This window comes from Nannobrachium achirus (genome assembly GCF_963921795.1).
Source record: "Nannobrachium achirus genome assembly, chromosome: 8".
NCBI lineage: Eukaryota > Metazoa > Chordata > Actinopteri > Myctophiformes > Myctophidae > Nannobrachium > Nannobrachium achirus.
This window is the reverse complement of record NC_137817.1, coordinates 57,825,328-57,849,287: the sequence shown is the minus strand read 5'-3', so window position 1 is coordinate 57,849,287 and position 23,960 is coordinate 57,825,328. Positions and strand designations below refer to the sequence as shown.

The window sequence follows — 23,960 nt, the reverse complement described above, 5'->3', positions numbered from 1 at the left end:
CTGCGCGTATGGGCGCACGCACACACGCACACGCACACACACACACACACACACACACACACACACACACACACACACACACACACACAAGAGATACTCAGAGAATATCCAACAATGCTGCCATCCCTTATTTTAGTGAAGTTTCTGTGTCTAAAAAGCCACAGCCACGGCAGAATGGCTCCATATCTACAGTAGTATAGTTCTCACACCTACTGTATGTTATAACTATTGTTCTTGGAGCAGTGCTACTGAAACTGGTGTGCAAAAATAACCCACCAGGCTCATCTTGGCCTTGATGCGGTCCAGGTCGATGCGAGGGATCATCTTCAGAGAGATGGTGTTCTGGCTTGGTTCCACGTAGTCCACCTGACATGAAGAAATGACAGTGTTCACATTGTTATCATTGTTATTATACCAGAGTCTAGAACCTAGCTCTTAATTAGCAATTCTTCTTCTGTCATAAAACAGAAGATGTTGCGGGCCTGTAGATCGCCTTTTTTATTATAATTTTCTTTTATCTGGTTACCTTATCTGAAAGCTTAGCCTGACAATAGCAGACCTAAAAGCTCACATCACATGTAGCTATTTTAACAGGGCTTAACCCTTTTAGGCCTAAGATTATTGACTGCTTTAACTATTGAAAGCAGATATACAAGCTCACAGCACGGCACCGAGTGCCACGCTGCGAGTTTGTAGATCTGCTATTTTAAAAAAAATTGTGTCTTTTGAATCCTTCTAACGTTTTTTGAAAAACCTATGTTTCTATGTCAGCAATCTGGCTAGCCATCGTCAAAGAAAAGGTCCTTTTCACTTAACTGGAGCTCAGTTAGTCTGTTCGTGAGAGACTACTATGTCAGTGGTTATCAATTTTTTTTAAGGGGAAGGACCCCCACAATGATATGTATTTGGCCACAGAACAATATATTTAGTTCCAGGGACCACCCAGAAGCAAAATTTGAGTTACAAACGTTCGCTTTAAAAATACATACAGTATATTCGAAGATTTGCACACATTTTCATGACTTTTTCAAAAATAGCAGATCTACAAGCTCGCAGCACGCTGTATATCTGCTATTTTTAATAGTTAAAGCATCCAATAATTTTAGGCCTAAATGGGTAAGCAGTTAACTAAATCAAGAGTCCTTGATAAGAAAAAACTTTCTGCTATTAGACGCATGCACGCAACACTCTTACCTGTGCGATGTCGTCCTTGTACAGGCCTCTCTTGAGGCGGACCCAGGACTTGGGCTTGAGGTTGGTGACCTCCTTGACCACCTTGAGCACGTCCGTCATCTCCTTGATGGGCACCATCTGCTGGTTCCAGAAGCCCATGCGCAGGTTGCCCACGCCCTCGATGGCCGCCTTCACGTGGGTCTGCTTGTACGACTCCACGTAGATGTAGCCCTTCACGTGCTCCGGGGCCACCACCGACTTGATCTGCAGGGGCTGTGGTTGGAGCAGGGAGAGAACATCGCTTTACACACCGTTACAATTATAAACTTGATCTGCAGGGGCTGTGGTTGGAGCAGGGAAACCATCGCTTTATACACTGTTACAATTATAAACTTGATCTGCAGGGGCTGTGGTTGGAGCAGGGAGACCATCGCTTTATACACTGTTACAATTATAAACTTGATCTGCAGGGGCTGTGGTTGGAGCAGGGAGAGAACATCACTTTACACACCGTTACAATTATAACGTTGTCGTCGGCTGGAAACCTTGTATGTCCAAAACAGTTTGTTTTGTATTTATCATTTTTAAAATGATTTAAACTAGTGAAAACAGCCGATCTACAAGCACACAACGCCTCGCACAGCGAGGCGTTGTGTGCTTGTAGATCTGCTATTTTCACTACTTTTGTGCGATGGCCTTGTATGATCAAGCAGGGCTTTACTTTGCGAAAAAATGTACACATTTGAAACTTGGAGATACGAGGTTTCTGCCCGACAGTGACGATAAACTTGATCTGCAGGGGCTGTGGTTGGACCAGATACCATCACTTTATACACCGTTACAATTATAAACATGCAAGTTCACATGACCCCTTTTAATTACTACACTCCATTGTATTGAATTCTGTTTTGTCAAACGCCCTTGTATTTCAAGCTGTTCTATGTAACTTTTCTGTTACGTAGTGCTTTTCTCCTACACAAACTGCTGAACTATTTGACCACTGAGCTAACAGAGCTTGGATGTCTGTACTTTGTGTCAGTAAACTGGTAGGATGATGTCTGTACTTACTGTGTCAGTGAACTGGTAGGATGATGTCTGTACTTACTGTGTCAGTGAACTGGTAGGATGATGTCTGTACTTACTGTGTCAGTGAACTGGTAGGATGATGTCTGTACTTACTGTGTCAGTGAACTGGTAGGCGATGAACTTCCTCATCAGGGCGATGGCTGTAGCCCTCTCCTCTCCGATCTGGAAATACAACACATATAATTAGAAAGACATACCCTACTGTACAGCACTGCTTCGCAGCGTGGGGTCCGGGGACCCCCAAGGGTCCTGGTGAGATCTCCAGCTAAATCATTAATAGAAACAAATGCACCCTTTACAGACCAAAACACGAAAGCTGTTACAACTTATTGTCAACGAAAGTCAAAGCAGAGGTGGACAATATTGCACTGGACGTTACTTTTGTAATTGCATATAAGACAAAGTAAAAGTATTGTATCAAACACATACCTTACACTTGACTGTCCAAAGATTAGGATCCCTGGAAAATACAAGTACAATAATAATGGTTTAGTATTATATATTACGCCGTCAGCAGATGCTCTGTATGTGGATGCTGATTGGTTGGATGTCACGTGACATACTTGACACCAGGAAGCAGTTGCTGCTGGGTGATGTCATCAGACAGCTCCTCTGACCCTCCTGGGAAACTGATGACAGAAGAACAAAACAGAGGTCAAAGGTCAACAGGGTTCAGAAGCTCAACGAGGGAGGGGCAAGATACAGGTAACATGTCAGTCATACCTCGATATTTATAGGCCAATACTGACAGCGATACAAACTATGACTGTTGGTGAACACATATTTGATGGTAACTACTACTCTATCATACAGTTATTCGTTCACACACAATATGTTCCAGATTGCTGTGTGCGTGCGTGCGTGCGTGTGTGGCCCATGAGAACTACAGAGAGCGCTTCAACACCAATCAGGAGTGCAAGCCTAAGAACTTTATTTCCTCTGGTGATCCAGCCTAGGACATACACATACAGGTTGTTGGAGGGTTTTGACAACTTGGGATGCCCAAAGATGATGCAGAAAGGCTGGCACATGTATTGTGCTCTCTCTTCTGACATATACTGTATGGTGCCACAGCCACAGCTACTTGTGCCCATGGAGTGCTGAGTGACATGCCTGACACATAGTAGTATTTCAGTCTTAAACCATGAACAAAATAAGACACTGTATACATCAAAACAGCAGTGCGTAGGTGTGTGTGTGCGCTGCAAGTGTGCGTACATGTGTGAACTGTAGTATAGTACTAGATACTCACTGCTCTCCTCCAGACGATTTGGCATATTTCCTCATGTAATATTCACCCAGAGCCTCTTCTCTAGAATCTCTGCAACACAAAAACACACACAGACACAAACCTGTAAATAAACTCACATGGTCGTAGACACTTACTGTCGAGTTACTCTGGACGAGAGCATCAAATAAGCTGGATATAAGACTGAGGCCTCTATTTTGAGAGAGGTAACATTAATTCAGTTCATTGTAAAGGGCAATATAGCGATCAACATAGCTCTGTAAACAGTATGAGGAATCTAGTTATTTTCCTGGCTCCCTTGACAAGACATCTACGGGGGTTTTGCACTGGTTTTCACGTTATTGCTGAGTATAATCTATTGTGGCAAATACTCATTTACTGCCCCAACCCGAGAGTCCTGAGAAAAAGCTGTTGGTCGAGGCAAATTTTATTTTATTTCATTTCATTTATATAAAACAATCCAAAATTGGAAACGGATATGCTTTTTGGGAGGGCGGGGACAACAGGTTCCTCTGTCCCACTGCCTTCTGCGTTCACTTCCTTGTTACACAGCTAGCTGGCTAGCGGCGCAATGGTGGCACTGGCATGGAATGAGTTAACATTGGGTATTTTGTGGTCGTGAGCGGACCACAGTGTGCGGCCGTGCGTACCCGATCTGTGCACCGTTCAGCATAGATAATCTTCTCACATAAAGCATAAACTGAAGGTCTAAGTGGATAAATAAATAAAGTGATAGTATGTGATCACCTCCAGAGGTTCTGAAGTCTCCTGGATCCAGAATGGTCTTCATCCAGAACCATGTTGTGGTCTATGTTGGACACTGACACAGAGAGAGGGACAACATCAGTTTGTACTGTATGTAAAATAAACATTGTTCAAATTGTACACAGCTGTTTTTTTCTCAAAGCATCTTTTTAACAATGTCAAAGTTGACATTTATGAACCACTGCTCTGTGGGTCGGGACCCCCAGGGAGCTCCCCAAATTATTTTTTAACTTAATGTGAAATGTTGTTTCCTCACTCAACAGACAAACCGGCATAACGTGTCAGTGTATAGAGGGTATCTACACATTTACAAAGTGACAATTTAAGGACTTTTTAGTACCTCTAAAATGACAAATTAAACATTGGCCAAATTGTCAAATATTAGAGGCAGAAATTGTGAAAATAGCCTTGCGTTGCAAGACGGTGTGAGCAAGTAGATCTGCTATTTTCACAATAGAACCGTGTTAAAAATGTAATGCCTCAACTCTTAGAGCTTGTAGGGTGCGGGATCCCCAGTTAAAATATGATTATTTTGGGGTCGCAGCCTGAAAAGTTTGAGAACCACTGGTCTAAAGTATAGTTTAGTAGCAGGGTTGTCCCTGTCTCTTCAGCTCTTTAATAAACATAAAATATAGTTTCAGGTGGGAATAGAACTTCAATTTGTATAGAATGTTTGATTTTGGCCGTGTTTAAGTTCTGCCAAGTTCTGTATTACCTTGATTATTGTTAAGTCGCTCTACATAAGAGTGTCTACTAAATGCCTAAAGTATGAATTGTAATTGCATTGCAGTGTCACACATTTTGGGACATAATGTTGTAGTCTGACAGGTGACATGACGTGTCGACAGACGTCTTTCTCTCTTGCCCTCCACTTCCGTTTGGAATCAAGTGTTGTACAGTGTGTGGTATCGATTTATTGTGTTTATCATTTTTGTGTCAGCACGTTGGCACTGGAAAAGAAACTGTTCTTTAAATTGTGTGGTTCTCAAAGTGGATTCCAGGGACTCCGTGGGTTCATTTAGGGGGGTCTAAATGGACCCATACAAGTCTGTAACTCTAACAGTGTACAAATGGAACCAAATGAACCCTGACGGGTCCATTTGGTTCCATTTGTATACTGTCAGAGTTAAGGGGAGACCTTGACATGTAAACGTTTGAGAAACACTGCTGTAAGTGATGGGCTGAGAAAGGCAGCCAGACACGGAAATACAATTATTCATTATTTAGAATTGGGCAGTGAAATTAAACAAGACTCACCTTCTGCCTCTTCTGCCGAGGGCCATTCAGGAAGGTAAAGAAAAGAGAGAAAAAACAAGTAGAGAAAGAGCAAGAGAGAGAGAGAGAGAGAGGGGGGAGAAAGAGAGAGAGACAATAGAGAGAGAGAGTAGGATAAGGGACAGGGAGATGGGAAGTGAGGGAGAATGAAGGAGAGAATAGATGGAGGGATGAGGGGGAAGGTGACAGAAAGGATGACAAAATGAGATTGTCATCGGGGGAACGGCAGCCCACAGGAGCACAAAAACACACATACATACACATATACACACACAAACATACACACACAGGAACAACAACATAGAATGGGAGACGACAAAAACACAAACAGAGGTGGATTAATAATAATAATGAGAGCGGTCAGGGCACACTGAAGCGTGGATATGGGTTTAGAATGACGTTGTGCTGTGTGTTCAATGCGGTGACACACAGAAGCATCGACCACACATGATCTGTTGTTAGTTATCTCAACATAGTGACTTGACTGACAGATGGCTCTCAAACTGCGGTCCTATGGCAGTAACGTTCTGAGTGTTTAGCCCCATTTCCACTGTAGGGCCAACCCAACTAGAACCAGAACGTTCCAGAACCAAGAACTTTCAAGAACCTGTGAAGTTCCGGGACCAAGTTCTGCTTATGTTTCCATATAACCAGAACTAACTGGGAAGGTCCCTAAAAAAGACCAGCAGTGCTGCTGGCACCGCCCATGGGTTCCCAGAACTAAAGTTTAGTTCTACCTCAGGAGCAGGAACTAAAAAAGGTTCCAGGAAACTTTGTCTGGAACCGGGCCGTACGCAATGGAAACAAAACCAGAACCAAAAAAAAAATAGGTTCAGGTTCCTGAAAGTTCTGGTTCCACCGTGCATTGGAAAAGGGGCTTTAGTTTCACTCCGAGAGTTACACATGGATACAAAGCATTTAGAGATCATGGGGCCATGGCATGATGGGATGAATTTGCAATTCTCATTACAGATCTTTCAACGCGAGGAGAATGTTTCAGCTTATTTTGTGAATGGCAATTTTCAGTTGGCTATGAGGATTTGGGGGGTATTTAACCACCAACTTATTAAACTCTCGAGTACAGACTTCTACACTCCGCAGAATGAAAAGGAACAAAACAGTAGAGGGCACCTTTTTCCTTTTCTTTGACGATGGCTAGCCAGATTGCCAACTTATAGATGGGCACATATTTCTGGCACCAGTTTAAGAAACCTCCCTTAACAAACTAACCCATCAGATTAAAGTCATGTCTGTCCAAGTCTCGACTTAGAAGCCATCTACAGTATAGTCAGTGTAACAAGGGTAAGATTGAACGTGGTGCTGCTGGCTGCTCTACCCAGGAGTCAGGACCGAAGCTGAGAGCCATCAGTTCCATCAGGTAGCAAGGTCAGGCAAATGGTCACACTGGATTCTCTAGAGAGATTCACTCACTTACCCAAGGGATAGAGGAGACCCTTAACTATGTGAACATATATACTGTATACTGTATATATACCTCTAACCTACCTCTTACAAGAACACCAAATGTATCGAATGAATGCTGTATTGTTCACAGATCATAGTTTTAACTGTCACTTTGCCCATCTTCAGAAAATTAACAGTTGCGTGTGCTTTACACTGATTGAACATGGGCTGTGTGTCCAGCAGAGCGTTTTTCGTCTTTTAGTTTTTTCCTGCAAGTGAAAACTCGAGGTGCTCTTCAACGCATTTGTGCACTAACTGGGTGCAAAGTGTCAGGCGACATGGACAGCGTTCTACCCACAGTTCTCTCTGTAACAACCAGACATGCGCGGCTGAGCACAGAAAAGACGCTCAAAGCCTTGTCACGCTCCTCCCGGCATTTCTAGCGTACAACAAAGATTCAAACCTGTGTCTCCCTTGTGCAAGGGGAGCAGGGGACACTGAAGCCAAACATCGTATAGACAGAATCTCCCCCCTTTCCTGGGGAGATATTAGGCTATTTGACCACCAATAAATACGCAGCGCTCCCATTGAAAAACTAATCTAAACCCACACTGTGCTCAGAGGGGGCGGTGGGGGAACGGCCTCTAAAAGTTCTGACACCAGCATTTTCTGATTATTATTTGTTTTAACGGAAACCAAGGAACAGATTTGCCATCTGTGCTCCCCATAGATGTAAGACTGCAGACTGACTTACAAAATGCAGCAGAGCTGGAATGGGATGGAGTTATTGATCATGGGAAGAAAACAAACAAAATACAAATAAAACGTTAAACCAGGTGATGTAGGCTTTTTTTTTATATTAAATGGATGAGCTGATAATCCACTGGACTGATAAAACACGATGGATCAATAAAAGCAACGGTAAGGAGGGAGTGTGGGGATCTCAGTATTACCGTTAACTGAAGAGGACATGCATCATAGAGAGAGGGTTGGTGAGACAGGGAGAGCACAGTCAGAACCAACATCTCATCTCATCATCTCATCATATATATACAATCAATACCAACATAGTTACGGCTGAGTTATACTTTGTTGTGTTGCCGGTGTCGAGCACTGAAAACAGCAGATCTACAAGCTTGTAAATCTGACATTTTCGAAAAGTGCAACCAAGGCAAGTATAACTTAGACTTTGTAGTTACGTGTATAATATAGCCCCAGTTTGTAGCCAATCGACGTTAAATTGGTTTCCTCAAGTTAACAGATTTTCGAAAATCTGATTTCAACCACATTCCAATTATAGGTGTGAAATGTGATTCAAATCAGATGTGTACAACGTGAAAGGAACAAGAAGATTCATTTGAATATGTAGATGAAACTAATCTTGTTTTCAAGTTCATATTCAGAATTCCACCCAGAACCTTGTATTGCACACAAACAATATACATTTAACATGTTTGGCATTGTGTGTGTGTGTGTGTGTGTGTGTGTGTGTGTGTGTGTGTGTGTGTGTGTGTGTGTGTGTGTGTGTGTGTGTGTGCGTGCGTGCCGTGCACATGTACGCTCACCCTTCTCCAAGATGTCCTCAGCTCCTTCCTCCCATGGGTCTTCATCTTCGTACTCATCATCCACATCTAGACAGAGGAGACAGACCATGCAGTCAACACTTGAATGCATCCTAGTATCCCTAGCATTCTGTGCATATCATAACAGACAAACACGTTTTACAACAGGTCTTTTACTGCCATTTAGGTTGTTTGCAGTCTGATCACGGCCAACAAAGTAGCTTACCTTTGTGATTTTATAGAAAAATAGCCATCCATTATTTCCTATCGCGGTCTTGTGTAAAAGACGGCTGCATCGCTCACGGGGTTGTAAAAAAAAACACGACACTATGGGTGCAGCCATTACGGAGCGAGAGGCTGCTCCTCCCCCTCGGTTTGCACAGGTTTTCAGACATAGAAATAGAGAACGTAGCTCCAGGCTGAAAAAAACACCAAAGAAGTGATCCCGCCACCATTGTTGTTTATGTCCGCTCCAGATTTGAGACTAACGTTATGGGAGCTGCTGCTACTGTACACACCCGTGCCACCCCTCATCTGCTTACAGTGCTCAGACAGGTAAAAGAGCGAACGCTCATTATGGCGCGGCTGACATGTGAAACAAAGAACGAGCGCTCGTTTAGCAACAAAAGAGTTAATGGTTTCACTGGAACAGTAAGGGGTTGTGACCTCAGAAAGTTGTTTTTTCGAGCGCAGGAGCACTTTGGATATCATGACCAGTATATTTGTGCATCTGTAACGTTGTACCGTGACTCGATTGCTTGTTGTTGTGTTATTCTTCAGTGCTTGTATTGTGTTTTATATGTGATCAGGGCGTCCTTGAAAGCGGGAGCTTGCTCTCAATGGGCTCCCCTGAATAAAGGGGAACAAGGAAAAAGATGTTCTGGCGATCTACAGCTGTAATAGCTGCGAGCCTGTAGATCTGCTTTTATTGGCAAACAGATTTGGTGTATTGGGGGGGGAAGCTGTCTGAGGCCGCAATCACATATATGCGCCGTGAGACATCTTCTCCGTATCGTTTGAGAATGAGGTGGAGGTCCAATTCATTGTCTATGTAAGTCACGTGGTTTCATGTCGTTGCCGTGTCTCTTGCTCAACCGAAGGCTGTCTTTTGGCCTAGAATTATTTGCAAGAGACAAAAAACCATGTGACCTTCGTTGAGAATGAATTGGTCCCACCCTCCCCCCCATTCTCAAACGATACGGACACGATAGCTGTCGCAAATGTTTGGACGGCGACTGAAAATTAATAAAGAAGATAAGACCGAGATCTCAGTTTTAGGCACGAAAAGTGTTAAGTGCACGGCAGGAAAAAAATGGCAGCTCCAAAAACCCTGTGGACATGGCCCTAAAAGACGTAGTGTGACGAACAGACAGACAACCGACAGAGAGGAGAGAGAGGGTGTTAAATCCGTACCGGCCTCGTCCAGGATGAAGCCTCCGTGTCTGGGTTTCTTGCGAGGCCGGTCGTCGTCATCCTCCTCCTCCTCTTCGTCATACTCGTCCTCATCCTCCATGAGGTCCTCTCCTTCCTCCTCTGCTACCTTATCACTGCCCACTGGGCTGGCCGTCTCCTCCTGATAAGAGCGAGAGAGACACACACTTGTATTAAGCACCGATATCCCCATTCCCAACTCAAGGTTAGGATCACTCGTAACCTAATCCCCTACTTGCCCAAGGGTCTGAGCACAACGGTGGGGGCCAGTGGGCAAGAAGAGCGCTTGGTGGCGCATATCCACGATATTCAAGGTAAACGTTGCACTTGCAACTTTACTGTGTACAAAGACTTGCTACAGTATCTGTATGCAGTGCTTTGTCCGCCGTCATATTAACTTATTTGTCATTTTTGCATGTTAATCATGAATCAATCTGACATGATTAACTTTATTGGGATAAAAAACACTCACGATAATCGTATCGTGGAGATTTCATTTATCGTGATATCATCCTCCGTCATGCACTGGGATCAATTCACCTTTTATTTGCTGACCTGCATATCCGGTACCGCTTAAACCTTCTATAATTGGTAAACGGTACTTAAAATATACGTACTTGATGCAGTCTTTTTTTCACTCTCTATCAAATGTCTTTGCCAAAAAAGCTCACGACGCTGTGAGCTTGTAGATCAGCTATTTTTGTTCCGGCAAATGTTTCCGCTCCAAGATAATGGATTTTGATTAAAGCGATAATATCGTAAATCACAATTTCTTTTGTCACAATCATTGTGATATGAAAATGTTATATCGTCCAATCACTAGCACTAACATTGCTGTAACAGATAACATCGCGTCACCAGACTTTACACCTCGGAGGAAACCCTGGTATTTGTTTACAACGGACCGTTTGATCCGGTCTAGGCGGAAACCACAAGCAGACGAAGCGGAGTCGCTTTGTTTTGGTTCTCCCCGTTTGTTTCCCCAATCCCTATTAAAATGGTCGAGTAGCCTAGTGTAGTCTTGCCAGTCGCTATGAGTTGGACTAAAAGATGCATAATATCAAACAAATGTTCCAAAAGCAAAACTACGCCGTATCAAGGGGTTTATTAGGTAGGCCCTAAAAGTATGTCCTAGAGCGCAAGGAAATTATTTTGGGTTAAAACCGAATCCAGTTAGATTTTCCTGGCCAAATTGTCGTCCTTTGAGGACTACAACATGACTTAGGTGGTTTCCACTCCTGACCGGATCAAAACTCGAAATTGGAAGCGATCCCAGGCTAGTAAGTAGATATGGGATACTAGTCGCTATAACGGATGTTTCCATGCCAACATTGTTTTATGTGTTAACAAGTAGATAACCCATTTAGGCCTAGAATTATTGAATGCTTCAGCTATTGAAAACCAAGTGCCGCGCTGCAAGCTTGTAGATCTGCTATTTTTGAAAAAGTCGTGAAAATGTGTGCAAATCTTTGACTATAGCCTATGTATTTTCAAAGCGAATGTTTGTAACTCAAATGTTGCTTCTGGGTGGTCCCTGGAAATAAATATTTTGAGATGCGGGTCCGTGGCCAAATGCATATCATTTTGGGGGCCCTTCACATGAAAAGGTTTGAGAGCCACTGACATAGTAGTCTCTCAAGAAGAGGCTAACTGTCACTGAGCTCCATACCCATTTAGACCGGGAACGCAAAATGCGTTTTTACCTTTCAGGTCGGGAACGCAGAATGCTGTTTTACCTTTCAGACCGGGAACGCAAAATGCGTTTCCTGCGTTTCCTGTAGTTTTTACCCTTTTCTGGTCTCGTGGCCAATGAAATGCATCAGGAGGCGATGACGTATGCTTCCCTATGACTACCGCAAAGCATTCTGTTTTTTTTTTTTTTCTGTTTGGGAGGGGGCTGCACTGGGAGAATCCCAGTGAAGCTTCTCATAGCGGCGAAATGGAAGACGCGTTGAGCGAAGGCAAACCAGACCCGCTGGAATTGGCATTGTTATTGTTACGTGATATGTTTGAAAACGACGACGATGATGAAGAAGTGTTTCATGGATTTCATGAGGACTGGATTACTTTTCACGGACGCACTTTGAGACGGCTAGTTTCAGAGACCAACACGTTAGCCGAACAGCTAGTCAACCCCAAACTCCAGAACAACAGATTTGCAGCTATAGAGGTAATAACTAGGGATGGTCCGATCAGGTTTTTTGGAACCGATCACGAGCACCGATCACAAAAGTTTGATCACCCGATACCGATCAATCACCGATCCGATCAAGTTATTATTTATATATTATTTATATTTTCTAAATGTTAATGTTTTAACTTTAATTAATTAATTCACTCATGAATTCATTTATATATTTGCCTTATAGTTATTTACCAGCATTACTATGTATTTATTATCATAGCAGTAACTAATTATTCCTTCAGCACTGTGGAAATCAATACCCCAAAATGGCCTCAAGTGGGCATACTGAACGGCTGGTTGATCGGATGCACCGATCAGATCGGATCGGTGAATTTACCTTTTGATCTAAACCACCGATTATCGCCGATCACACTGTGATCGGCCCGATCCGATCCATTGCCGATTGATCGGTAACATCTCTAGTAATAACACTTATAAAATGATTATGATGATATGGTTCATTCATTCACATACACAGGCGCACACACACACACGCACGCACATATAATAATAATGACAAATGTCGCTCGCCAGATTTACCGTTATATGGAGCTAACAACTAGAATTGAAATATTGAAAATGAAAGTTTTGGTGCTTGTTGTTTCTTGTCAAAGTGGTGGTCTATGGTGTAAGGCCTATGGTGTAAGGTCTCAAATATTTGCTAATTATGTTTCTATGAGCTACATAGGCTGAGAAATATATTATTTATTAGACGTTTTATAAGATTTATTACAATTTTTGAGTTTGCAGATTTCTTTTAAAAACATTATAAAGGTCTGGACCATGACAAATAATTTCCCACCTCTGTGAAGTTTTCCATAAAATCTCAGGTTTTAGGGGTATTTTTCCAATCGCCATAGGTTTTTAAGGCTTTTTTCCAGGCGGACTTAGGTCTAAATGGGTTAAGTGAAAAGGACCTTTTCTTTGTCGATGGCTAGCCAGATTGCTGACATAAAAACATAGGTTTTTCAAAAAGACACTTATAGAAGCGGGTCAAAATTCAAATTTCACATGTTTTCAAAAATAGCAGATGAGCTTGTATATCTGCTATTTTTCCAATAGTTAAAGCATAAAATAATGATACACAATAATGTGTACCAGTTCTAAATTTAATATGACCGCGGATCAAGCACTGCACAGATAGCGGGTCTTTGTAGTCAAGTTGCAACCCAACTTGCCTTGCTCTTATTTTACATTCCACAGACCAGGAGAGGAGACAGAGTGCTAGACAGATATCTTGTGTTTACGGTTTATAGACGGTTGCGTCCCCTCTCAAATGAGCACTTGTCTTGCCCGGTTCGGGCAACCTGAAAGCAAACTTCACCTGCCCGAAGGTTTTATTTACCTGGTGGTCAAGCCTTAGTGTCAATGCCTGCTTGGCTGCTTGTACACTGGGGGAGAGCAGAACAAGTACAAGCTAGAGCACACATGGGCAACATAAGGCCCGGGAGGCGGACCCGGCGCTTTGACCATCTCAATCAGTCTCTCAAAGTCCTCAAAGAAAAAAAATGGTTGCTATACGTTAATAGATTTGAAACATTTAACTTGACTTCAATTAATAGTAATTCATATTTAATATGTACCATTTTAGTACATACCTGCATACATCTACAGTATGTACTCAAATGTTTTATGTTTTTAATTCACCAACAGTAACAGTGAAACAGTCAACCTTGCGTCCATGTGTATAACATAATGCAATGTGTTTTATCAGTGACCTATGGAGAGGTGCATATCAGATAAGATGCAGTATAAATTTATAGGCTCATTTAAAACTTGATACGATAATGATGACGCAGATTATTTTATGTAACTAATAACTATAATATGTTTTATTGTAGGCCAGAATACATCAGGCAGTCAGCTGTCTTGTTGTGAAAGGGCCTCGTAGTTTGTCATGTCTAACAAATTCATGCAGTTTTAACATAATTAGAATGTGTTGTGTGTTTCAAGTTTCAATTCAATTGTACAAAGTGTGTCCCTTCACTCATTTCATCGAGGTCTGTATGGTCCTCCTCTGGAAATGAATTCTGCCCACCTGTGAGCTAGAGGGTTGAAGCAGTTAACTACCTGACTGACTATACACTCCAACGCAACGCTACACATTGACAGTGCTGTCCAACAAGTCTACGAAGCGATCTATGAAATCTAAAGAGTTTAGTCTGCGACACAATTTTATGAAACATGTAGTGGGGTTAGGGTTCATCTCTCTCTCAGCTAAGGTGTCCCTGCATGCATGCTTCATCTGTCTCTCAGCCAGGGGGTCCCTGCTTCACCTCTCTCTCAGCTAAGGGGTCCCTGCATGCTTCATCTCTCGCTCAGCTAAGGGGTCCCTGCATGCTTCATCTCTCACTCAGCTAAGGGGTCCTTGGCCCGAAAAATATTGAAGACGTGTGTGTTTCACAAACTGCCATTGGGTGGACTGCAAAAGAAAAATGTAGATAAGTTGTCTAAATACTGCTCGCTCTCAGCTGTCTTCAGGCAGCCTGTCTGTCTGTCTGTCAGTCAATCTTCTTTTTTTTTTTCTCCTCTATAGTTCATAAGCAGCGTAATTATGAATTTGGGGTGATTAACTGGGGTATCCATACACAGTGGTGTAAAGTAACTAAGTACATATACTCAAGTACTGTTCAATTTTGTGTTTTTTTTTTTTTTTTTTTCAGTTTGCAGTACTTTTACTTCTACTCCAATACTTCTCTGATGCAAAAATTGTGTTTTTACTCCACTACAATTATTTTAAAACTTTAGTTACTTTGCATATAAAACATACCTTAAAGGAGTAGTTCACCCCCAAAATAACTTTTTCTCTATTGATTAGTCATGCCATGGAGACTAGAGTTCAATAATTTTTGGGGTTTTTTGTCGCATTCCTAAGACAAAAAATTGATAACAATAAATTTACCCCCATTCATTCCGGATGGTGACCCGTTTCGAAACGGGTCACCATCCGGAATGAATGGGGGTAAATTTACTCGAATCAAATTTTTGTCTTAGGAATGTGACAAAAACCAAAAAATATTATTGAACTCTACTCTCCATGGCATGACTAATCAATAGAAAAAAAGTCATTTTGGGGGTGAACTACTCCTTTAATCCACTTTAGCCCTATTTTATACCATGGCTATTAGAAAATAGCCGATCTACAAGCTCACAACGCATCTCTTGTAGATCTGCCATTTTGAAACATTTTGTACTTTAAGTACATTTTCATGCTAATACTTTGGTACTTTTTACTCAAGTACATTTTGAATTCCGGACTTTCACACCAGTCTAGAGTTGCAGTCTTTATACTTTTACTTACTATATTAGTAAGTTTTATTTTTTCCACCACTGATGAAAAAGGTACAGGGCTCAGAAAGGGACGGGCTAGCAATTGTGTAACGTCCTAATGCATAATACCTAATGTAACCTAATGTAACGTAATGTAGCTGCCGGTGTGAGACTGCGAGCTCCATTCAGCGGGGTTTACACCAAAGTAAACACGACATGAAGCCATGATTTTGTACAGACCTGGAGTTAAGTTAACCGCCAGCGTTAGCATCATTAGCATGTTTTACAGCTAACTGAGCAGCAGAATATAACAGAACAGAACAGCTACACAGCAGCCTTATTAGCAATAGCAGCTAACGGTTAGCCTAGCCTAGCTGTTAGGCTGTTAGCATGTGGTTCACTAGGGTTTTTCTACCTCGTTGTCCTCCACCGCCTCTCCGTCGCTGCTGCCCGCGTCGCTCTGGGCGTCCGAGAAGTCGCTGTCCTCGCTGTCCGACATGACGAGTCTGAGAAACGGGCTGTTTGTTCAATAACAACACGTTGTGGTGTGACAGCAGAGGGAAATAAACAACACAACACACACTCACAGTCACACAGAGCGGAGCGGAGATGCCGCGAGACTTGAGGTTCCGGAAACTGAGGCGACGTCAGAGCGAGGCCAGGTTCAGGACGGCTGTCTCTCTAGACAGCGCCTCCTACAGGCGAAGAGGACCATTGTGGTTCTCAACCTATATTTTTAGTCTAGGGGGCTTATAAGCCCCTTTTCCAAACCACACCACAGTGGTGCGGTGTGGTGTAGTGTGGTGCTAAAGCTGCTGTCGAAAAGGGGCTTATGTTCTCAACCTGTGGGTTGGGACTCGGGACCTATGGTCGGGACCCCAACTAGGGGGGTCCACAATTTATTTTTGGGGGGGTCCAGTGAACAGACAAAAGTTTAAGTGTATAGAGGGTATCTGCACATTTCTAAAGTGACAATTGAATTTATGGACTGTTTAATACCTCTAAAAAATATATTGGCCAAATTGTCAAATATTAGAAGCAGAAATTGTGAAAATAGCTATTTATTTATATTTTCAAAATAGAACCGTGTTATACAAAATGAAATTCCTCAACTCTTAGTGCTCGTGTTGGAGGGGGGGGGGGTGCAGGCAGTTAAATATTCTTATTTTGTCGCGGCCTGAAGAGGTTGAGAACCACTAGAAGTTTGCATAGGAAAAGGTACAGTACAATATAGAGTACAATATAATATAGGATACAATATATAGGCCTATAGCCTAATAATTGCAAATTGGCGGCCAGGGAGGCCGCCTGGGTGGGCTCACATAAGTTATATTGCTATAGTTTGAATAGTTATGACTTGTTTTATCTCTAGAGTTATTCATTTTAAGAAGCTATTTAACCAGTAAAGTCACATTCAGACGGATAAATACAGGCTTTGTGTGCTTAGTTTGCACTGAGAGCGAGCAGCACTGACGTCCATTATTCATCTATGTGACACATGAACCTCTTAACGTCATCTTCATACTCACTGTCATACTCAAGATAACTCCATTGAAACAACAGTTTAATGACTTACAAGTAACGAGTAAACATGCCTCAGGGACAGGGCTCATTGCCGATGTTGGCCTGTGGTGGACCAGAAACACATAAGAGCTTTCCCTGAATGACCATCTGTAACCCTGAGAGTGTAGCCTACACATGGACCAAATGGAAACGTATAAGAGGGGTATATAGGGGTCCTTGCAAATAAAACATTTTAGAATATTTTCACATTTGTTCATCTTAGTTAAAAAAAAAAAATTAACGTATTTCTATTGGATTTGTTTCCCCATTTTAAAATACAGGACACATGGGGATACTGTACATAAAAACAACAAATCGAAAAACAGAACACAACGTAGAACAGAAAACAACAACCTTTAATTAATGTTTATGTGTTAGTGGGCACAAAGATAACAAACCGTACAATGTCGCTTAAAACAAAAATATATAGTATATATTTATATTTGTATAGGCTACATGTTTTATACTTCCGACATTATCTTTAACAAATCATTTTGAAATGTTACTTGTTTGTAATACTGTAAGTTCGTGCACTTTATAAATAAAGATGATCCTTTCAGATACAGTAGTTGTCTCTGAAAGTCTGTGTTTGTGACACAGTCGTTGTGCTGTCCCAATGTAAAGTCCCCTCCCCATGTCCTAAAATAACAGCCAGTCCACGAGGAAACTCTGGGCTGTGATTAGGGCTGCAACAGTTTATCGAAGTTATTGATTTAATTGATTGTTTTTAAAACATGAATAAAATAATACATTTTCAAAAACATTGCAACCTGTTGCGAGCTGAGTAGATTGGCTATTTGCAGGACACTGTTGTACCACAGTGTCCCAATAATCATAATTGATCCGGGGACTTGGGAAGCACTTGGAATTCTAGGAGTTGAGGCATTACATTTAGTTTGACTCTGTTCCACAGATATATTGTGAAAAAAGCAGATATCTAAGCTTTAAGCTATTTGACAATTTGGCTAAATTATGTGATTGTTTCTCATAATATGCGAACAAGTCTTGGTTTATTGTATGCCCTGAATCTCAAATAAACAAAACTGTGAAAAAAAAAAAAAAAAAAAAAAGATTGACCAGTTTTTATAGATGATGCATTAATGGTCTTCTTTCTTTCTTTCTTTCTTTCTTTCTTTCAAAACGGCTTTATCGAGTGTCTACACCTGATGTGTGTTTTCAACTCTTCACATCAAGGTCCATTTTTTATTCGCCATTTGAAACACTGAACCACCATTTGATGAGATTTGGCCTCTCAGGCCCAAAACTCTGCCATAGGAGAGATAACATTACAGGCAAACGTTGATCCAAATGTCAGTTCTTCTACATTCTCTAATTGTGCAGACTTCTTGTTAATAAAGTCTTAATGCAGATGTTTAACAATATTTTAAGTAAGGGTCCATTTGGTTTCATTTTATGCTCTCAAGTGTTAAAGATCTATAAGGGTCCATTTGGATACCAACTCTATCATTTAGCTGGGGACCACCTGGAACCCCCTCAAGGATGTTCCACGGACCACTGGCCTCTGGTCTACATGAACATTAGCTCGTGTTCAGGGGAGGGAAACAGTCAGCGGGGAGTGTTGGTCGGGAACGTTCGAATATAGGAACTAGTGAGGGCACTGGTGATGTGCCCCTTGGTCGTTCGTTTACTTCTGACAATCCTAATCTAGAGTCCTTTGTGTTGTCCTATGTATTTCTCGTGCTTTTCTCTTTCTTGGGACTGCACCCAGTGTGATAACTGGATGAGGGTCGCACTACAAATCCGCAACCTATAACCTATGAATCCTTTCTTTCTATTAGACGCACCTATCTACGCACCTGTGTCACATCAAGACCTCAGGAGGGACCCACCCAATACCTCCCGAGAGGAGCCTCTTGTTGGTTTAAAAAATTAAGATTTATGGAGCGGGAGGGAGGAGTTTAGCCTTGGCCAGGAGGAGGAGATGGGCAGTGATTTGGCCACCACTGCCCGACCCTGCCATCGGATGAGTGTAGGGTCGAAACACCTGATGACGATTGTTATGGCCTGAAGACATCAGATCTTCATGGTCAGGGCTAAGTTCATTAAGAAGATATTTTCTAATGCTGGTTGTGGTCTCGTGAGGTCCGGTAGGATGTAGAGTCCTATACTCCTCCCGCCCAGCGGCCCATATATAAAAAGCTCAATACCCCATCCGCCACTGCAGTTCATTGGAGCGACCTGTAAAAACGGGAGGGCGAAAGTGCGGAAGGCACGCTGCCACTCAAAGTGACTACTGGCCAATCACGGCGCGTCTTTTCCCGAGACTTGCCAGACCACGACCAAGGGGCAGACCACCAGTGCCCTCAGTTCCTATATCTGAACGCACCCTGGGTTACGAAAAGACCCGCCCCCACCTGCCTCTGATTGGCCAACCTAGATTATGTTGGCCTACCATAGGTCCCCTTCTGTGACCCAATCAGAACCTTGCCCTTCCACCCCCAATACAGATGCCCCGCCGACCCGGAGGAGTTATGTCTACGTCCGCCCGGTCCTCACGAGACCGCGACCAGCATTAGAAAATATCTTCTTTTGCCATCCCCTGGTGCCCCAAATGACGCCCCTGCAAACACAGACCTACAGCAATCTGAGACAACCACTGTAGGCCTATCTGAAGTAATCCTCTTTATATTTATAAACACAGACATTCAGCATTCTGAGACAACTACTGTATCTGAAAAGATCATCTTTATTTATAAATCGTATGAAGCATATGAAGCATACAAACACAGCAACGTTTCAAAATGAATTGTTGACTTGTAGGTAAGAAAATGTTGGCAGTATAAAATTATTTAAAAAAAAGTTTTAAGCCTCATTGTACATTTTGTTATCTCCGTGCATAATGTATAATACAAGGACAATAAACTGAAACTATTGTGTGCTTAAAAAACTAAATAAATCATAGAGGCAATGTGGAAAATCTTTCTCATGTATTCCATACATGAGCCTACATACTATAAATCACATTTATTTATTTTTTTCTATTGAAAACACCACAGTGTCATCTTAAAATTGCGTCATTTAAGAACTGTACAAAAAATAAACACATTTCTTGTCTCCCTATTTTTAAGTGTTTACGTGTCTATAGATTTGTGTATTGTATAGTTTGTTTGTCTATTGTGCTTGTCATGTCAAAAAATAAAATAAAATAAAATAAAACATCAGCCTGGGCGATTCGGGATTTATAGTGCTTTTTCTGAATACTCAAAGACGATTAATTGTATTCTGTCAGGTACCGGTACCTGACATTTGATACCGTCTGTATTAGGAGAACATTTTCCTATGTCATACCCTGGCCTGAATCTTATAATTAAAAAAAAGGTTTCATACAACTGGACATTGTAATTTGTGCAAGTACAGTAACGGCAGGGGAAGCAGCTAAGAACATAGGAAAAATCTGAGGAGATGCATCATAGATTCAATTTTTTTCTCTCCCATCAAGCGAACAGAGAGAGAGAGAGAGAGAGAGAGAGAGAGAGAGAGAGAGAGAGAGAGAGAGAGAGAGAGAGAGAGATCAGCAGTAAGGCAGAAGAGGTGTGCTCTTTGTAGCAGATCCAGTAGGTCTAAAACACAGGGATCTTGTCCCTTGGTTCGTCCTCCAGGTTATCGTCTATGATCAAGAGGACCTGATGGGAGACAGAGAGGAAGTGAGAGTTTGGCAAACACCAGTGGCGGAAAAAAGACTCCATTTTTGTTAAGACTTTACTTAACGTTTGCCTCTATTATAATCACATTTTGTAATGCATTATAATGCACTTGTAGGGTTATTATAATGCCCTATATTTATACACTTGTTATAGATGTTTATAATCATGTATGACAACTTATAAAAACATTTATAGTGTATTATAAGTGCTGGTAATAATGCATTATAAGCTCAGTGGAACAGCACATTACACTACAAGCTCACAATGTGCCGCATTGTAACGCATTGTGAGCTTGTAGATTGGCTATTTTCAAATGGCTGAAATGAATACAGGGTGAAAGTGGGTAATGTATGTTTTATAGTGATAATAATTCAAATCTACAAAGTAGGAACTAAAGTTTTCAAATCATTGTAGTGGAGTAGAAGTAAAAGTAGCCTACTATAGCTTGAGTAAATGTACTTTACACCATGACTTGAAATATGCATGCAATAGATCACAAATACATTCAGTGGTGGAAAAAGTACTCACATCTTTTACTTGAGTAATCAATACTGCAATGTAGCAATACTGAGTTAAAAGTTAAAGTGCAGAATTCAAAATGGGCTTGGGTAATAGTACAAAAGTACATGTACTTGAAGTACCAACAATAAAAAGTACAAAATGTTTGAAAATAGCAGATCGGTGGCATGTTGTGAGCTTTTAGATCTGCTATTTTCAAATAGCCAAGGTATAAAATAGGGCTTAAGTGGTTAATGTGTGTTTTATAATAATATATCTGCAAAGTAACTAGTAACTAAAGTTTTCAAATAAATGTAGTGGAGTAGGTATAAGTACAATATTTGGATTCGAGATGTAGTGGAGTAGAAGTGAAATTATTGGAAAATGGAAATACATAGTAAAGTACAAATAGCCTACCTCAAAATTGGAGTAGTTCACCCTCCAAATAACTTTTTTCCTATTGATTACTCATGCCATGGAGACTTGAGTTCAATAATATTTTTAGTTTTTTGTCGCATTCCTAAGACAACAAATTGATTATAGTAAACTACCCTGACGTTTCCCCATTCAGTGCCATGCATTTGGGTCCCCATACGGAATCAATGGGGGTAAATTTACTATAATCACATTTTTGTCTTAGGAATGCGACAAATACAAAAACATATTATTGAACTCAAGTCTCCATGGCGTGAGTAATCAATAGAAAAAAAGTCATTTTGCGGGTGAACTACTCCTAGCCTAGTAAACGACCAACTTCCGTAATCCAGTAGGATTTGGTTTCCGGAAGAGGGCGGGTACGAGGCTTGTCCTAACGTGAAGATGTAACAGGATACACACTTATTGACACTCATAGAATGCCATTCAAACCATATTATACAGTATTTGTCGGGGACAGCTATGTGACACACACACGCACACGCACACGCACGTGCACGCACACACACACACACACACACACACACACACACACACACACACACACACACACACACACACACACACACACACACACACACACGCATGCGTGCGTGCGCATACCATGAAGGTTCCGAACAGGGCAATGGCGGAGAAGAAGTGCCAGACATCGTGGTGGTCATAGAAGGACAGCAGGATACAGTCCTTGTTGAGTTCACGAGACTCTGCAGGGGTTTTCTAGTACACACACACACACACACGCGCGCGCGCGCACACGCACACACGCGCACACACGCACACACGCGCACACACACACACACACACACACACACACACACACACACACACACACACACACACACACACACACACACACACACACACACACACAGATCATCAACAGTTATAACCACACATTGAAACTGGAAACTGGCTTCTAGAAATTATCTCCAACCTCTGCGTATGTGTTAGTGTTTATTTTGTCGCCTAAAACGATGACGAAAAATGTTTATCGACTACCTTTTTTCACTGACAAAAACTAATGATGACTAAAACTAAGACTAAATATATAACAAATAAAAACTAGACTAACTAAAACTAAACTAAAATGTTAGGGAGGGGCTAGTGGAGAAGATATCCAGTGGAGCGAAAAGACAAGTCATTTCATGTTTGGTTGCGTTCACAATGCGCTGCAGCGCGACGCACTGTGAGTTTGTAGATCCGCTGTTTTCAGAGTGCAACCAGGTGTAAAATCAGGCACTACGACGCCATTAAGGCCCGCCAAAATACATTTTAGTCGACAAAATCAGCTGCAGATTTAGTGGACTATAACTAAACTAACATCAAAACATTTAAGACTAAAATATGACTTTTATTATTTTATTCAAAAGAGTATAAAACATCAGATTTGTATAGCGCTTTTTAAGGTATCCTAAGTCGCTGTACTAAACAACTATATGAGTCAAGTCAACACTGGTGTGTGTTGCGCGCGTGTGAGTGTGTGTGTGTGTGTTTGTGTGTGTTTGTGTGCGTGCGTGCGTGCGTGCGTGCGTGCGTGCGTGCGTGCGTGCGTGCGTGCGTGTGGTGATACTGACCTCCCATTGGCTTACGTGGGTGGAGAAGAAGTACACCGCAAAACCCCACATCAACCCAGTGAGGATACTGATAATAACCAACTTCAACCACTTCCTGATACTGCAACAGGCACACTTGTCTACTACACACTACACACACACACACACACACACACACACACACACACACACACACACACACACACACACACACACACACACACACACACACACACACACACACACACAGAAAGAGAGAGAGAGAGAGAGAGAGAGAGAGAGAGAGAGAGAGAGAGAGTTCAGCCAGTATGGGACTATGACATCTAAAAGCTTTGTAAATATACTGGACATACAAAACATTTTAAATATGTACAGTATTTATTTGAGACTTTCCATTGACACGCACCTTCATGACCATGTAGTAGGTCAAGTAGAGCAGCTGGTTCCCGATGGCGATATGCAATAGGTGGCCGGTAAACTTTTCAGGTTTCTTTATTAAACCATAGAAAGCACTAGAGAGAGAGAGAGAGAGAGAGAGAGAGAGAGAGAGGAGAGGATTCAAAATAATTGCAATAAAAGCATGTACAAGCTCACAATGTGTTTTAGCATAATATGCCATTTATAGGAACATTAAAAACATCGTCTGACCACTTACAGAACAATGTTCGCTAGGATCCCAAACAGCAGCAGCAGCACACAAACCTAATATACACGCACGCGCGCGCGCGCACACACACACACACACACACACACACACACACACACACACACACACACACACACACACACACACACACACACACACACACACACACACACACACACACACGAGAGAGACAGAATGAG

The 23,960-nt window shown here is 41.8% G+C and overlaps 1 protein-coding gene across 2 annotated transcripts in view; it reads right to left on the bottom strand.

Moving 5' to 3' along the window:
• supt5h (SPT5 homolog, DSIF elongation factor subunit) overlaps positions 1-15,982 on the bottom strand; it is a 34,129-nt gene extending 18,147 nt beyond the window's left edge. For both annotated transcript variants that reach the window (XM_080732298.1, XM_080732299.1), the window contains exons 1-10: positions 15,816-15,982; positions 9,928-10,087; positions 8,506-8,583; positions 4,256-4,328; positions 3,512-3,580; positions 2,823-2,888; positions 2,689-2,719; positions 2,353-2,421; positions 1,195-1,446; positions 277-366 (exon numbers count right to left, since the gene is read on the bottom strand). In XM_080732298.1, coding sequence (XP_080588424.1) covers positions 277-366; positions 1,195-1,446; positions 2,353-2,421; positions 2,689-2,719; positions 2,823-2,888; positions 3,512-3,580; positions 4,256-4,328; positions 8,506-8,583; positions 9,928-10,087; positions 15,816-15,899 — 972 coding nt within the window. In that variant the 5' untranslated portion in view covers positions 15,900-15,982. The remainder of the gene's footprint in view (positions 1-276; positions 367-1,194; positions 1,447-2,352; positions 2,422-2,688; positions 2,720-2,822; positions 2,889-3,511; positions 3,581-4,255; positions 4,329-8,505; positions 8,584-9,927; positions 10,088-15,815) is intronic.
• Positions 15,983-23,960: the final 7,978 nt, after the last annotated feature.